Below are 13,632 nucleotides of genomic sequence, written 5' to 3'. Positions count from 1 at the left end.
GGAGACCTTCGCATGACCCCAGGAGGTTCCAGCCTGTGCTTCCTTTCTAGCATCCCTCTCCCCTGGAAATGACGCCCATCCCTCCATTCCCAAATACGAATCCAGAGCCTACCCTGTCCCAGCCCCCGAGGATACTACAGTGAACAAAGTCCCCATCTGGACACTCGAGTTCTAGGTGAGGGGAGACAGACAAGAGAAGTAAGTGATGTATATAGTATGAATGATGGCAATGAGTTCTATAGAGAACAGGATGGCTGGGGAGGACAGGGAGCACCTGGGGAGCTGGTGCTATCACCCCAGGAAAGACCTCACTGGAAAGCTGACATTTGGATAAAGACTTGAAGCAGGTGAGGGAGGGAGCCGTCACAGATCTGGAGGAAGAGCATTGCAGGCAGCAGGAACAGCAAGCGCCGTTTACCCTCCCTAGGGTGCCTGTGCCTTCCATGGAGAGCACGGAGCCAGAGTGGCTGGAGGGAGGGAGAGGGGAGGCATGGCAGAAGATGGGCTGGGCGGCATGGGCCAACTGTATAAGCTCTTCTAGGCCATTTGAGGTCTTTGGCTTCACACTGCTAAGACAGAAAGTCATTCCAGGGTTCTCTGAGCAGGAGTGACAAGGTCTGACCTGGCATTCTGATCGGAACAAGATTTCAGGGGGCATGGGTAAGAGCAGAGAGCACTTAGGGGACAGAGATGCGGGGGCTCAGACCAGGAGATGAGCAGTAGTGGGGGGAGAGAAGTGATTGGATTCTTATAAGTTGGAGGTAGAGCCAACAGGATGTAGGTGTGAGAGGGGAGGTGAGGCTGTAGCCAGGATATGTAGGCACTGGCCCGGAGAACAGGAGAAGGATGGAGTTGACCTGGGAGGAGTAGGTCTGGGGAGGGAGGCGAGGAGCCTGCAGTGTAGGGCAAGTGTGTGCATAGCATTTGGAGTTGTATCTCCAGCCCTGGTCAGTGCTTACTTGCCCTGGGCTTTTGCACATGCTGCTCTCTGTCTGAACTGCTTTTATTGCCCTGACAGAACTGCAGCTGACTCCTCAAGGATCCCTTGTGTGACTCTCCCCCTTCATTCCTCACCCCAACCTCCAGTCTCTCCCCCCCCCCTCCTTGGTGCACATGGTGGACCTCAAGCGTATCTCAGAGCCCTTACCATATTTTATCCCAGAAGGAAGGACCAGTGCCATCACTCGCTGAAACCCCGCGTGTGTCAGAGTGCCTCATACCTGAGCGTCCTGCACAGAGCAGGTGCTCAACAAGAGACTGAGGGGGCTGGTTTGAATCCTGGCTCTACTATTGACAGGTTCTGAGACCTTGAGACGCTCGCCTTTCCTCCATGAACCTCAGCATCCGCGTCTGTCCATGGGTGTGATCTCTCCCCTCCCTGCTTCTGAGGATATTGTGAGGATCTTAAATTCCGACAGAAAGGAAACAGTGGTGAGCGCGCCCCCTGCTGGAAGAGGACAGACTCCTCAACCTCTCCTCCCCCACGTTGCAGGGGAGGGCGGTGAAGGTCAGAGGCCACAGGGAGGGGAATGGGAACCAGGGGTGGGTAACCCAGCGCTGTCACAGCACCATGCACACCTGTTTGCCCCATGTGCCTCTCACATCGGCTCTGCGGAAGAGGTTAGAGTAGACCATTTAGCTGAGCGCCTACTTGGCCCAGAGCTTCTCACTCCTCACATTTAAATTTTTTTTAAAGAGGAGATAAGAAGGAGAAAGGAGGCGGGGTCGTAGAGAGGAAAGGAAAGGTGGGGAGCGGAGGAGAGTGCTCTGGTGACGGGGAGGCCTCTCGGGAATGGTTAAGGACCAGATCCATCTATATTGGGGCTGCGGGTGTGGGTCCCGGTCTCTGCTCAGCCACAAACTCAGTTTGGGGAGATCTTGGCCAGTCCCTTCTCCTCCCCGGCCTCAGTTTCCTCGCCTGTGAAACGGGCATAATAACTCCTCTCCTGCTTCCCTCTCCAGGGCGGGTGGAAGGACAGGGGCATGAGCCAAAGGGTGTGAAAGCGCCTTGTTGAGAGCATGCTACACCGCCACAAGGGGGCGCGAGAGGCTCCTGCTGGACCGGGACCACAGAGATGCGTTCCCATCGCCCCTGAAGCCAGGGCCAGAGAGCGCAGGCTGGGCCCCTCTGGACCTGGGGTGCTCGCTGCTTCCCTTCCCCGGTCCTCTCTGTGAGATCATGATAACAGTGTTTCTTAGGTGGGTCCTGCCCTACTGATAAGCACACATTTTCTCCTCCATTAGGTCCTGCACAATAACAATACCACCCTCAGTCCTCACTCAGGTGACAAAACTAAAGCCAAGCCAGGCCAGTGTGGCTCAGTGGCTGAGCACTGGCCCATGAACCAGGAGGTCACTGGTTCGATTCCAGTCAGGACACATGCCTGGGTTGCAGACTCAATCCCCAGTATGGGGCATGCAGGAGACAGCCGATCAATGATGTTTCTATCTCTCTATTCCTCTCCCTTCCTCTCTCTCTAAAAATCAATAAAAACAGATATTTAAAAAACTAAAGCCAAGAGTGGAGCCACCATCTCGGGCAATCAGACCTGGACATGACCTGGTGGATCTCAGCCCTTCTCGGAGATCCTCGGCAACCTTTCCCGGGAGGCTCTCCTGAGCTCTGCGACAGGGGCCTCCTCTGCAAACTGCAGGGCGCACACCCGCTGGGATCTCAGAGCGGATGAAGGAGAAACCGCTGCTGGGAAAGGTGTGCGTGGGCAGAACAGCAGGCAGAGGGTCTGGTGTGAGTGTAGGTATGGCGTCTGGAAGCACAGCTCTTATTGGGGAGAAGGGGGACGGTGATGACAACAAGTAGAAAATCTCCAACCTACTAAGCCAGGACGCCAAATAGAAGCAAGGATCCCACATTAGCAATCACACTCTGTACAAACGACAAGGTAACGTTTCCTTTTAGAGACACTGACAGTCCTCATTTTCCTACAATCCTGTAAGGGAATTTGGTTTTTCCCAGCAGTCTCTCTCCAGAACTGGAATCCCACCATTACAATGTCCTTCTTAGAACTAAGGCATCTTCCTAGATTAGAAGGCAAGGGAATTGCTGTCAGTCATTCACACCCTACAAGGGCATCCAGGCACCTGAGCCTTTCTGGGAGCCGCTCACAGAGGAATCCGGGGAGGCCAGGCTAGCAGACAGCTCTGTCCTGGGAGATGCTGTAATTAGCCCCATTTTACAGAGGAGGAAAACGGAGGCACAGGGAAGTCACTTGATCAAAGTCACACTTCCCCAGGGTAGAGGACCCAGAACCCAAGCCCAGGCAATGTGCCTGCCCCCGGAGCCCGAACGTTTAGCCCTCCTGCTACAGTGAGGGAGTATCCCAGGGTGGCTAGGGGCATGGCCTCTGGATTCGAATCCCGGCTGCTGTGCCTTTTCTAGCTGTGTCACCCTGGCAATGACTTGTCTGTGCACCGGTGTCCTCATAAAGTCTGTGCCTCACGGGGTTCCCCTTCAGTGGGTACTATGTAACATGGTTAGGACCGTGCCACGCACGCAGCCACCATCTGTAAATATGGGCCACTGTTCCTGACCTCAGAGGGGCACATGACCTTGAAGAGTCCAGAATGCCTCCGGATTCTAAAATGCCAGCCTGTGGGATCCTGGAACCTCCCAGTGGCATTCTGATGTGTTCGGGCTGGGCACCGGACCCGCCTTCCCAGGACTGGACGGTGTGGGCCGCCTGTCCACCCAGCTCAGCCCCACGCAGGCAAATGAGGTGATGTCAAAGCCCTGGCCGGGGCCCAGCTCCTGGAACCACCCCTCTCCCTCCCGGCTTCTCCCTCACTCGGAGCCACACACACACTCCTGCTGGGCCCAGAGGGAAGGTGAAGGAGTGAAGGTGGTGGTGGTGCCGGGCCCATTGAAGCGTAGCTGTCGCCTGGAGAACTGTGGCCCGGGAGCTGCGGCGGAACCTGAGGGACCTGCCCCCTCTGCAGCCCTAAGTCCGGGTTTGCAGTGATCCCGGAGCCTCATCCCTCCGGGTGTGAGGAGCGTGGGTGTCCACGCAGGATCGCGGGCACCCCTCGGCGGGCAGCGAGCAGACCGCGGCCTGGCAGGGCGGCCATGGCAGACGAGAAGACCTTCCGCATCGGCTTCATTGTGCTGGGCCTCTTCCTGCTGGCCCTGGGCACGTTCCTCATGAGCCACGACCGGCCCCAGGTCTACGGCACCTTCTACGCCATGGGCAGCGTCATGGTGGTCGGGGGCGTCATCTGGAGCATGTGCCAGTGCTACCCCAAGGTAGGCGGTGGTGGGGGCAGGTCAGCTGGGGGCCAGGGGCCAGAGGGCACGGCTGAGCCTCTATCCCAGGCATCATGCCCATCTTTGAATCTTCTTTTCATACGCCTGCTGTGCACTCCCTTTCTCTCCACTCACCCATCATCTGTCCGTCCATCCATCCCTCTCTGATCATAAGGATTGATCAGAAGCCCCCCTGGATCTGGAGCCCTGACCTAGGCCCATGAGGAGACACAGTGAAACCCAACACACAGTCATCCATGTGCTTGGAACCAAAGTCAATGAGCGATTGCCGCCTGCCAGGCAGTCCTGCATTCACGGTGCAGCGTGGGCCTCCTGGGAGCCTTCTGTCCCTCTGTAGTTCCATTTTACAGTGCAGCCCAAGGCTCGGAAAGGTGAGGTCCCACCGCTCCCCAGGGTCACACTTTGGAGCTCAGATGTGTGTGACTTGAGGCTACCGCTGCGTCCCAGGGCTGCTGAGAGCGCTGGGGGTCCGGCATAGCCTGATGCCATGGGGTGGTTAGCGCTCTGTCCTTTAGTCACAGTGCCCTCCCAGCCTTGCGAGTGACTTAGCGATGGGGAGGGCATTGGTGTGGGAGTCCGGGTTCTAGTTCCAGCTCTGTCCGAAACTCTCTGTGTGACCTTTGTCACTTTCTTACATTTGCAGAATGGAGCTCCAAACTCCTGTTCCTCCCAGCTCAGAGAGTTATTCTGAACAGAGAAGAGATGGGACATGGGAACGTTTTATAAACTGTAGGGCATTCTATTTAGGCGAACGGCCGCCACCCTTACTGTTATCGTTCCTCCCAACAACCCTGTAGGGTGAGCATGTCAGGAGTTGTAAGCCTTTAGTGCTCAGAGAGGTTGTGCGGCTTTTCTGAGGTCACACAGCTGGTCAGACAGACCCAAGGAGACAAGAAGAGGAGCATGGATTCTAACTTGCTCTGCCTCTAACTGCTTGGGAGACTTTGGTCAAGTCCCTCCCCTCTGTGAGCCTCAGCTTCTTCATTTGTACAATACATGAGTCAGGAATGGGGGTGGGGAAGGGGGTGCATCTAAGGGCCCTGCTGGTCCAGGCATCTAGGGCCCTAGGCCCCAGGCAGCCCCCACCACCTGCAGTCTCCTCCTCACCTCCCACTTGGGTGGCTGTGCTGGGGGGTGTCCAGGGGAGGAGGCAGGAGGGAGGAGGCTCCTGGGGGACTGGGCCTGGCTCTCCCCAGCCCTGCCCCCTCCACGGGCCAGCCCCAGGCTGTCAGAATGTTTGGTGCTGGGGCGGTCCTGGCTGGTTTGCAGTCATTTTCTCAGCAGTTTACAGTCAACTCGCCTTTGTCTGTGCAATGCCCTGAGCACAGGTCACCGGGAGAAGAGGGACTTGGGGCCCGAGCCACCTTCATAACCAGCTCCATCCTCCTGCTCCCCCCCATGATGAGCTGGACCCTGGGGACAGCTGGGGCGCAGAGGGTAGCGTCCTTGCTGCCCTCTCCCCCTTTACCAGAGGTGGCTCTGGGGTAGTGGGCAGTGACTGGTGGCAGCGGCTGAGGGAGGGGGAGAGGGAATATTGCTGTGTATTAATGAGTAACTGTTGATAGGTCCACGTGTTCCTTGCTGTGGAGGCAGCAGTGTGGGGTGGAAACACGGTTTAGTGTCCAACAGGCCCAGATTCAAATCCCGCCTCCCTCCCGCCCCACTTCTGTGACCTTGTCAGAGGGAGTCTCCCTGCCTCCCGAGCCAAGCCGGAGGGACCAGTGGGTCCTGTATGTAGGGGACCCAGCCTCACACCTGCCACACCTGGTTCAACGCATTATTCTCAGGATTGGTGTGTGTGGCCTTGGGCGGTCTCTGTGTGTGTGCAGGTGTGGGTTTGTGTGGGTGTTGGATCCGGCACATGAAGGGAGGGAGGGAGGGAAGTGTGATGTAAACCAGACATGGACGCCAGGGGGGAGGGGGACTGTCTCCAACACTGGCTCCTAGGTGCCTGAGCTGTCAAACCCTCAACCAATGCTGGTGCCCATCCTCCCCTCAGGATGCTCCCTTGCCTGATAAATGGGCATTTCTAGATTAAAAGAAATATAAATATAAGGGACTGTGCTACCGCAATTAAGATATGGGGGTTAGAGGTAGCCAATACCGGCATGAATTAAGCTGTCCCTCTCTGTGAGGGGCTGGGGGACTCACAGGGAAGACAGTTTTCTGCCTGATGGGGAGGGAGTGGGCTTCCCAGAGAAGATGAGCTGGGCTTTGTGGGCTGAGTAGAAGTTCACCAGGCAGAGAAGATGGGAAAGACATTCCAGGCAGAAGGAACAATGTGATCAAATACAGGAGGAGAAAGAGCAAGGCGTGGGGCGGGGGGGAGGGGGGGGCAGGCAGCATGGCTACAGGGGGTGGGGTGGGTGATGGAGGAACGCAAGGAGGAGAGGGAATGGGGCTCAGCTCTGCAGGGCCCGTGATGCCACGCTAAGGAATGCGGACCTTGCCCTTCAATTGATGGGACAAGGGAGGGCCGGGATCAGCTTTGTAGTTGAGAAAGTTATCAGGCCGACATGGGGCGGAGGAAGGTCCAGGGACAGCCAGACCAATGGGGTGGCTCCTTCTCTGGCCCAGGTGAGAGATGATGATCTCCTGGACCCAGGCAGGGTTTGAACCCAAGACTAGGAACCAAGAAGACATTTCTACTTCATCAAATGCATATAGTACCTGCTGTGCTGGACATGGCGCTGGACTTCCATCGAGGTTGTCTCACTGAATTTCTCAGCCGGGCTTGAGAGAGGAGGAGAAATCAGGGAGAGTCTAGTAGGTGCGTCAGTGTTAGCTGAGATGGGGCAGGGAGCTGAGAAAAGGGGGGGGGGGATTGGCAGGAAATGCAGTCCTCTCCCTGTCCAGCTTCTGCCTGTGCCCATGGGTCCCCCCTCCCTACTCCTCCCTGTTCAGCTGGAGCCCAGGCCCAGGCCCCGATGGGTGGTTGATAGATCTGCCCTCTCCATGGGCCTCCCTCCTTCCCTCTGCTCCCTCCTTTTGGGGATGGCTCTGCCTAAACACAGATCTGTCTGCACTCTCGGCTGAGAATGCCTCCCGGGCTCTCATTGGTTCTGGCTAAAGACTGAACTCCTTCATCTACTGTTCTGGGCTTTTCATGGTCTGATCTCCCCTCCCTACTCCCTAGCTTCAGCTCTGCGTGTCCCCCTCTCTTAAAAGGACTTGTGTTCTAAGATGCTCCAGTCTTTCCCTCTCCTTCAGGCTTTTCACAATGATGATGGTGATGATGATGGTGATGATGATGGTGATGGTGATGGTGATGGTGATGGTGATGGTGATGGTGATGGTGATAATGATGGTGATGGCGGTGATGATGATGGTAATGATGATGATGATGGTAATGATGATGGTGATGATATGATGATGATGATGATTATGATGATGGAAGTGATGATGGTAAGTGTGATGGTGATGATGATGGTGATAATGATGGTGATGGTATGATGATGATGGTGATAATATGATGATGATGTTGATGGAGGTGATGATGGTGGTAGTGGTGGTGATGATGATGGTGATGGTGGTGGTGATGGTGATAATGATAATGACGGTGATGGTATGGTGATGATGATGATGTTAATGGAAGTCATGATGGTAATGGTGATGGTGATAATGATAATGGTGATGGTGATGATGGTGGTGACGATGATGATGGTAATTACTATAAAGAGGAAGATGGTGACTGGGTCATGAGATATTGAGGCAGAGGAAGGGGCAGCTTCTTCAGAGTACAGAGCCAGCTGCCAGATATGGACCAAGTGCCAGGCACATTCTGAGCACTGGATGAGGACCTGATAAATGACAAGATGTGAGCAACTCTAGGGCAGGGACGTTTGTCCCATTCACTCCCTGCTGACCCCTCGGGCCTATAAGAGCGCTTGGCACACAGCAGGTGCTCAATACTTGTTGGGTGAATGTAGAGCCAGGTGGGAGCAGGAGCCCAGGGTTCCATCCGCCCATTGTTGCTGGCCATGAGCAGACCCCTCTCCTGTGAAAAGGGGAAGCCTTCCCCGGTGGGCCTCTCTCCCCGGGCATGTGGGGAGGTTAGGCCATGCTCTGGGGGGAGCAGCGGCCAAGGGCATGGGTGGGCAGCTGCAGAGAAGCCATCTCCCCTTTGCCCTGCAGATCGCCTTTGTCCCTGCTGACTCTGAATTCCAAGGCGTCCTGTCCCCAAAGCCGCTGGGCTTGCTGGAGAACGGACTCACTGCCGAGATGAAGAGGTAGGTGCTGGGCCCTCTGTGCTTGGGAGGGGGGAGGAGGGAGGAGCAGTGAGCAAGTCTCCCCTTAGGGAGGAGAGTGAGGGAGTGGGGTGGAGGGTGGACAGTGTCTCCTCCCCTGGCTCCAGGCCTTCCCACTCTACTAAGAGCAGACTTTTAGAAATCATGGATTGTTCTGAACTCTCAATTCCGTGAGGCAAGCATTATCATTCTGATGAGGAAATGGAGGGTCAGGACTTTATCCTGTCTTTCAATGAACTAGTGGCAGACCAAAATCAAAGTCAGGTTTGACCCTAAGTCCCAAAGAGCTGTAAGGGGCATGAGGATGGCCCCGGCACAGCCCAGGGCTCTGCCACTGTCCACCGTGTGACTTTGGGAAAGTGATATGCCTCTCTTTGCCCCTCTGTAAAATGGGGATATTAATGGTACCTTCTTCCAGGGGGTTCCGTGAGATAATAATATAAGCAAAGTGCTAAGAACAGAACCTGGTGCATGGTAGGCCCTTGGTAAGTGTTTGTCATCATTAGTAAGAAGAGTCTCCCTTGCATCACAGGTGACTCAGACATGCTGCCCCCACCTCCTCCTTCAGTCCTCACAGGAACCCTGTGATGGGGAGCGGAGGGGTGTCCAGCCTTTCATACAGACGTGGAAACTGAGGCTCAAGAAGTGTAAGCACAAGCCTCAAACCCACAGGCAGTCGGTGACAGATCACACCAGCCCTGCTTTTGTCTCTGAAGGCGGCAAGCCGTGGCTCGCCAGGACATGGCAGGGAGCCCATCAGCCTGGGAGAGACGGGGGACCGGCCGCCCCTTCCGGCCCCCGGAGGCTGTAACTCCGTGCTCAGGAGTCCTGGTGCAGATCCAGGGTCCGGCTGGGCTCTTGAACGCTCCCTGCTTTGCTGGGGGAAGGAAGTCCAGGTGGCATTTTATGTTCTGACACAGAGCCACCAAAAGTTCTGGGGAATGAGATGACAGACCCTGGGTGGGCATGGGGCCAGCCTCAGGACCGGTCGCATGGGGAGAGCAGCTGTGACAGAGCCCAGGCTCGTGCTGCCCTGAGTTCCGGGCTCCTTCCCGTCCCTTCTCAGCCGTGGGACCCTGGCAAGGGACCTAGTCTGTGCGTTTCACTGTCTGGAGGGACTGTAGGGAGCAGCAGGAAACACGATGTCTGAGCCCCAGCACCAAGCCCGCTAGTCTCCGTGCCTCAGTTTCCCTCAATACCTCCCAGAGTTAGGGAGAGGATCGGATGAGCTGTCTGACAGAGCCCGGCAGGCAGAGAGCAGCTAAGGACTGCTGCTATGTCCTCATTGGAAAAACGAGAATGATTATTCTGCTTAAAGGTGTTCAGAATAATCATCCTCATTTTCCCAGCGAGGACACAGCATAGCCTGTTGAACCCAGTCACCTCCGTCCACGGGACTGGTCTTCCTTTTGCGGTTGCTCCTGGGGGCTAACTTCGGAGATTCGGGGTGAAAGGAGCCCTGGGCTGAGGGGCCGAGCTCTGCCACCTCCCTGCCCTGCTGGGCCTCAGGCTCCCCATCCATGCACGAGGCACATGATGGCCCCGAGGGCCTCTTGGAGATCAGGGAGGACCAGGTGGCCAGAGCAGGGGGGCCGGGGGACAGCTCTGATGTCTGCCGAATGAATCCTTGCCCACCTGCCTGTTCTCTCTCCTGCCGTCTGCCGTGCCCCCAACTAGCCCCCAGCCCCCCTACGTCAGGCTGTGGGAGGAAGCCGCCTATGACCAGAGCCTGCCCGACTTCAGCCACTTCCGGATGAAGGTCCTGGGCTACAGCGAGGATCCCCGCCCCCTGCTGGCCCCTGAGCTGGGGCGGCAGCAGCTGGAAGCTGGTGACAGAGGGGAAGGTGGCCCCCGCGATGCTCAGGCCTGGATGGAGGCTGCTGTGGTCGTCCACAGGGGCTCGGATGAGGACGAGGGAGAAAGAAACCCAGCTCAGAGCAGTCCCCGGTGAGTGTGCAGAGCGCAGGAGTGGGGATGCTGCCCACTTCCGGGGTGAGGAGCGGGATGTGGGCCATGAGGGGTGGTTGGGTACATATGGGAGTCGAGAGGGCAGTGGGGGTGGGGCACCCAGAGGACGGCAGGTGTAGCAGATGCATGAATCTGGGCTTAGACGGGTCTGGGTTCAAATCCCAGCAGCACTGCTATATAACCTTGGCAAGTTTCTCACCCTCCCGAGCCTCAGTTTCCCCACATGGGAATAATCCCTCCCACCTCTGAGGGGCGTTGTGGAGATGGAACAGTGCACTTAAGGGTCAGCATACCATAGACCTCTGCACTGCCTGAATGCTTGCCCTGTGTGGCGGGGGGCATGGAGCCGGAGGACCTGAGTTCAAATCCAGACCCTGCCCCTGATATGCGCGTGACCTCGGGCAGGTCACTCCCCACCCCACCCCGCCCCTGGGTGTTTATGAATTGGGTTCCTTATTCATCCATGTATTTACTCCTCCTACCACTGTTCCTGGGCACCTGCTCCCTGCCAGGCCTGATGGCCCCCACCCTGCAGGAGCTCTTGGTCCAATGGGGGAGGGAGCAGAGGGGGACACCTAGTGAGCTGGGGCTGAGGGCCCAGAGGAGGGCCCTGAGTGACTGGGGAAGTGGAGGAATGGCCTGGTTTGGATGACATGATGACGGCTCATTTCTTGAGCACCTGCTAGGTGCCAGGCATTGTGCAAAGTGCTTTGAACACACGACCTGCTGTAAACCCCAGAGACCCCAGAGGGGTGAATACTCTTATTTCCTCCACCTTACAGGGGAGGAAACTGAGGCCCAACCAGGTGGGCTCACCTGCCCTGGCTTGCAGCCAGTGGCGGAGGTTTCGACCCAGGCAATCTGACTCAAGCTGCCCTTGCTCTCTCTGGCTTTGTCCCTGCAGCGTCCCAGTCTCTCCCCAGGGTCCTGCACCTTTGGCTTCCTTCCAAGATGAAATGGATGTGGGCTCCAGTGAGGGCGGCAGCCCCAACCCGTCTCCGCCTGAGCGGGAGGAGCCTGGCCCCCCGCCAGGGGAGCCCTGGGCCTGCAGGTGCCAGCTGGACCGCTTCCATGACTTCGCTCTGATCGATGCCCCCACGTCGGAGGACACACCTCCAGCGGGACAGTGGCGGGGCGCAGCCCTCCCCAGCTACTGGCAGCGGTCCCCGAGGACGAAGGAGGAGGACGAGGCTTCCGACTCAGGTGCAGAGGAGCCGGAGCAGGAGGAGGAGGACTTGTACTATGGGCTGCCGGACAGCCCTGGGGACCCCCTCCCAGACAAGGAACTGGGCTTTGAGCCCGATGCCCAGGGCTTAGATGGAACTGCCCCTGGGTGCTAGCCTGGCACAGCCACTAGCCCTGTGTGACTTCACAGGGCCTCAATTTCCCTCTCTGCAAAAGGGGGTTCCTGGAGGTTCAGATGAGACAGTGGGTCCTGCAGCACCTGGAGGACTGTAAAGGAACACGCAGGGAAGGGGCGATGGTTTTCGATGGATCATGGCCACTCCGTTGTTATTTTGGGGGGTTAGGGCTTTAAGGTGAATGTGATTCACTTAGACAATCGGCAGCAGCTGGGACCTCGGAGCCTTCTCTGCCCCGAGAGCTGCCTCTGAACAGGCGCCCCCTTGGGGCTACGCTGGCTCTCCGATCCCCGGTGAAGGCCTCTCAGGGTGCCCGTTCCTGCTGAGTCTTTAGTCTGCCTGGTACGCCACGTGATCCGCCTTCACCCAGGGCTAACCGCGTGTGCCCCCACGTCCCTCCTGTGGCTCCTGTTTTATGGGATCCAAAACCTTCCATGGCTGACCTCTGCTGACCTCCCAACTTACTCCCCCACCAGGCCATGCCACACCCTCTGCTCCTCAACCCCAAGGCCGTGTCCTACCACACACACACACACACACACACACACACACACATGCACACGCACATGTACATACATGTGCGCTGCTACCCATGCCCTTCTCTGCCACCTCTCTGCCAGGAAGCCCTTTGGTCCCTCGTCTGCCTAGCAAACTTGTGCTCATCCTTCAAACCCTCGCACAGATATCCCTCCTCTGAAAGCCTTTCCTGCTATCACCGCCTCTGGGGACAGCGTAGTCCTGGCTCCTTCGCGCCACCTTCGGGTCTTGTACGCTCATCACTGGACCATGGCTGCTCGAGGCCAGTGCCCTTGCTTGACTTACATGGTACCTCCTGTGCCGAGTCAGTGCTCACTGAGGGGTAGGAACTGACCAGAGCCCAGGAAGCTTTGCAGAGTACGTCCTCTCCCCGACTTCCCTAACTCTTAGACTCCCGCCCCTTTACTCTCTGGCGTTCAAACTTCCAAATGGCCTGCATAGGAGTCACAGAGCCAGGCAAAAAGCCCCCTGAGTAACCCACGCCCTACAGAATACATATGCAAAGGTTTAGGACTGTGGGTTGGAATGAAACTTCCTGGCTTAATTCAATTTGATTCAGGTGGCATTTACTGAGCATCTACTATGTGCCAGACACTAAGCCAGGATCTTTAGGGAGAAAGAGACATGAACTGATAGCAGTTCTTGCCCTCAAAGGACTCACAGTCTAGTGAGCTTGGTTCTTGTAAGTTAGGGACAGAGTGCAGAGCAGGGGCCGAGGGGGGAGCAGAGAAATTAAAACATTGGCACAGCAGAGTGACATGGGGCCAGCGAGTGTGCGGCAAGTAGCTCAGCTGCTTCAGCGGCCCCTGAAGATGCCACTGTTTTATAGCAGCAGCATGGCGGTAGGGCAGAGCAATGCTATTAGCACGCTGAGCTCGGCCATGTCCCCCAGAGTCCCCGCACAGGGACCCTGAGATGCTTCAGAGGAAGGGGCAGTGGCACTACCTCAAACCAGGCCCACGGACTTAGAGCTTGCACTCGGGCCTCCTGGGCCAGGGAGACCTCCTCCTGGGCTGGGCCTCTGCGTCAGGGCTGGGGGACCCACAGTGGGAAAGGGACGCCCTCTGTGCTGGGTCAGATGGGCACAGCCCCTTCTACCTCCCCCGCCCCCCCCCCCCCGGCTTCTTTCTGGATCATTGTACCTCCAGTATAAAAGCCTGGGCAGTGAAAGGCATATTGGGCACCTCCCTGTGCCATAGCGGGTGTTCCCAGCCATGACCTGGGCCGGCTGGGCGAGGTG

The 13,632-nt window shown here is 57.2% G+C and overlaps 1 protein-coding gene across 1 annotated transcript; it reads left to right on the top strand.

Moving 5' to 3' along the window:
- Positions 1-4,081: 4,081 nt before the first annotated feature.
- Positions 4,082-11,834, top strand: BSND (barttin CLCNK type accessory subunit beta; the record flags this gene model as incomplete). Its single annotated transcript, XM_081086063.1, has 4 exons — positions 4,082-4,258; positions 8,414-8,508; positions 10,204-10,473; positions 11,399-11,834. The coding sequence occupies 4 exons, from the start codon at positions 4,082-4,084 to the stop codon at positions 11,832-11,834; spliced, it is 978 nt and encodes a 325-aa protein (XP_080942189.1).
- Positions 11,835-13,632: the final 1,798 nt, after the last annotated feature.

Source organism: Myotis nattereri (genome assembly GCF_964212035.1).
Source record: "Myotis nattereri genome assembly, chromosome: 3".
NCBI lineage: Eukaryota > Metazoa > Chordata > Mammalia > Chiroptera > Vespertilionidae > Myotis > Myotis nattereri.
This window is presented reverse-complemented; position numbering and strand designations above follow the sequence as displayed.